The sequence below is a fragment of the Carassius carassius genome, chromosome 29 (genome assembly GCF_963082965.1).
Source record: "Carassius carassius chromosome 29, fCarCar2.1, whole genome shotgun sequence".
In the NCBI taxonomy this organism is placed as follows: Eukaryota; Metazoa; Chordata; class Actinopteri; order Cypriniformes; family Cyprinidae; genus Carassius; species Carassius carassius.
In genome coordinates, this window is record NC_081783.1 from 30,386,369 (window position 1) to 30,388,726 (window position 2,358).

The 2,358-nt window shown below is 41.2% G+C and overlaps 1 protein-coding gene across 5 annotated transcripts in view; it reads right to left on the reverse strand.

Annotated features, from left to right (window-relative positions):
* Positions 1-786: 786 nt before the first annotated feature.
* LOC132110032 (rho guanine nucleotide exchange factor 9-like) overlaps positions 787-2,358 on the reverse strand; it is a 22,562-nt gene continuing 20,990 nt past the window's right edge. For 4 of the 5 annotated variants that reach the window (XM_059516616.1, XM_059516615.1, XM_059516614.1 and 1 more), the window contains 2 exons: positions 2,093-2,336; positions 1,858-1,990 (listed from right to left, as the gene is read on the reverse strand). In XM_059516616.1, the coding sequence (XP_059372599.1) occupies positions 1,902-1,990; positions 2,093-2,336 (333 nt within the window). In that variant the 3' untranslated portion in view covers positions 1,858-1,901. Of the gene's footprint in view, positions 933-1,857; positions 1,991-2,092; positions 2,337-2,358 lie in introns of those variants that run through there. The other variant, XM_059516618.1, reaches the window with a different exon arrangement.

The following is a 2,358-nucleotide window of genomic DNA, read 5'->3' on the forward strand; positions in this document are numbered from 1 at the left end:
CTACACTATTCACATTCATTTACTGTTCACTTCAGACAGACTTCAACAGCTGTGGAGTTTCTTCTCATGAGCTTAGACACATGTGTAGTGCACTCTCTATGCACAGCATTAGTCTCAGGCCATGATTTATATATATATATATATATTTTATGCCCCAGGTGTTCTGTGCATTACACCTGCTCATTAATTGCCATTAACTACAATAATAAATAGTATTTAGTGTAGCTATTACAAATGAACAAAAAACTCAAATACAAAGCATATGAATTGGTTTCAGTGTGCTTACTACAGAGTACTTATGTAATCATATAATACAATCAAAAATAACCCCCTTTGGAGGCAAATTCAAAATTCTACTTTACCTTTAATAGACATACAAAAACATCTATGTTTATCATATGAAATGAGTTCAGTCAATATACAGTGTGTGTGATTGATTGAGGAGAGCGTGATAGGAGATTGTGACACAAATCTTTAACCCTAGGAAGAATCATATTGTCAAAGTGTTCCTCAGACTGACAAAATCACCTCTGTGAATTAGGAATCAATACCCTGTTTAGACGGTCTGATTGATAATGTGTGTACAGTCTTAGTTTGTAGTGTACGGCAGACAGGACACATGTCAGTCTGATGGTCGTCGCTGCTCAGTTCGGCTGAAGAAGTGCGGGACACACGTGAGCGTCCGGGCACGACGAGCTGATTGTCAGTGATATCCAGACGGAGGGTCCATAATAAATACACTTGAGCTTCAAGTTCATCGCTGGGAGCGTTCAGACACAGAGGGAACTATTTTTTCCCATTTTTTAAAGACGTCAGCTTATTGAAGTTTTGCCAGAATGGAGGCTGTCCTGATTTGGAGAGGTGGAATTGGACTGGATCTGTCTGTGGCGTGTCATCGGAGAGCATGAGGGGTCCGTCGGGGAGACTCACACCTGCTCCCATCAGAAGACAGAGACACGAGACGTTTGAGACAGGAGCAGTGCTTCACAGCATACAGCACAGCTCTTAATGTGCACAAGTACAGTCACTGCTGCAAATAATACCAAGCTCTCTTCTTTTACACACATGTACACACATGTTTATACAGTGGACCCAAAAGGCTGTACTCAAAGTCTGAACGGATTTAGATGCGAAAATATATCAAACCTACGAATAAATGATTGACTCAGCAGAGTCTGTATATTTTAAAAACACAATGAGAAGAAATGTGACAAGTACGTTAAGTAATAAATAATCAGTGTCACAGTTGTTTCTAAGCTCCTCTTCTGAAAGAGATAGACATCCATACAGCTATAGCAATGTGAGTACATCATGAATTCTAGTTTTCAGATCAACAATCTCGTTTAATATCCATGGATAGTCTGGTTTTACTGATTTTACAGTCTTCTTAGGTTCTTCTGCACATTCAGGAACATACTTCAGCGTTTGACAGTGAAGCATTGAGGATTCACAACAGACTGTAAATATGACACCAAAATATTCACTGAGAAATATATGAAGTATTCCCTATAAATCAAATGAACATATCTTCATGAACAAAAAGCAATATAAATAGCTGAAGCAAGATATTAAGATGCCAAGCACAAGCACAGGAGGTCCATTACATGAACATTTGATGTGTTGCAGAGAGTATCAGGAAAATGAGTAGAATCATGTCTATCCTTTGACCAATAGGTGGTGCTATACACTCAAAAACTATGTGCACCTTAAAATACACTGCAATCATTTCAGCAGAGAATCTCTAGACTGTTTACATGTTTCACCAAATTAGACATCGATATCAATCAGCACGTATGTGTACATCTTTTCATAGTCGCTTGAATATATTTCCATTTCATTGACTAGAGTAAAGCATCAGTGAGCAGACAGGAGTTGAAAGAGAAAGATGTTGAATTCACCTGCTATCGCCTGGCCGCCTCACCTTTCTGTTTGGCCACTTTACGCACCGTCAGGGCAGCCTGGCGTTTCTGATATTCAGAAATCTCAAAACCTGAACAAAAGCAGCAACAGAAGAAATGAGGAGGGTCACAGAAGGCACTGCCCTTCGGAGGCATAGAAGCGATGATAATACAGTTGATGGATGAGGAGTTACCCATTTTCTCATCCTCCTGGACCATCCTGCGCTCCTCGTGAAAGGCCCTCAGCCAGCGGATCTTCTCCTCCGGCTTCTTGGCCAGGAAGACGTGGATCTCCTCGCTGTCTCTGTTGTGCAGCTTGAACGCGTTTTTCACGCTGACATTAAAGTCGTCGTCCCGTCCATCGATGGCGTCTCTCACTGTATAGCGATCCATGTCAATGCGCCCTTTATAGTACAGAACGTCCCGGCGGATCAGGTCCTGGGAAAGATGCAGAGGTTCA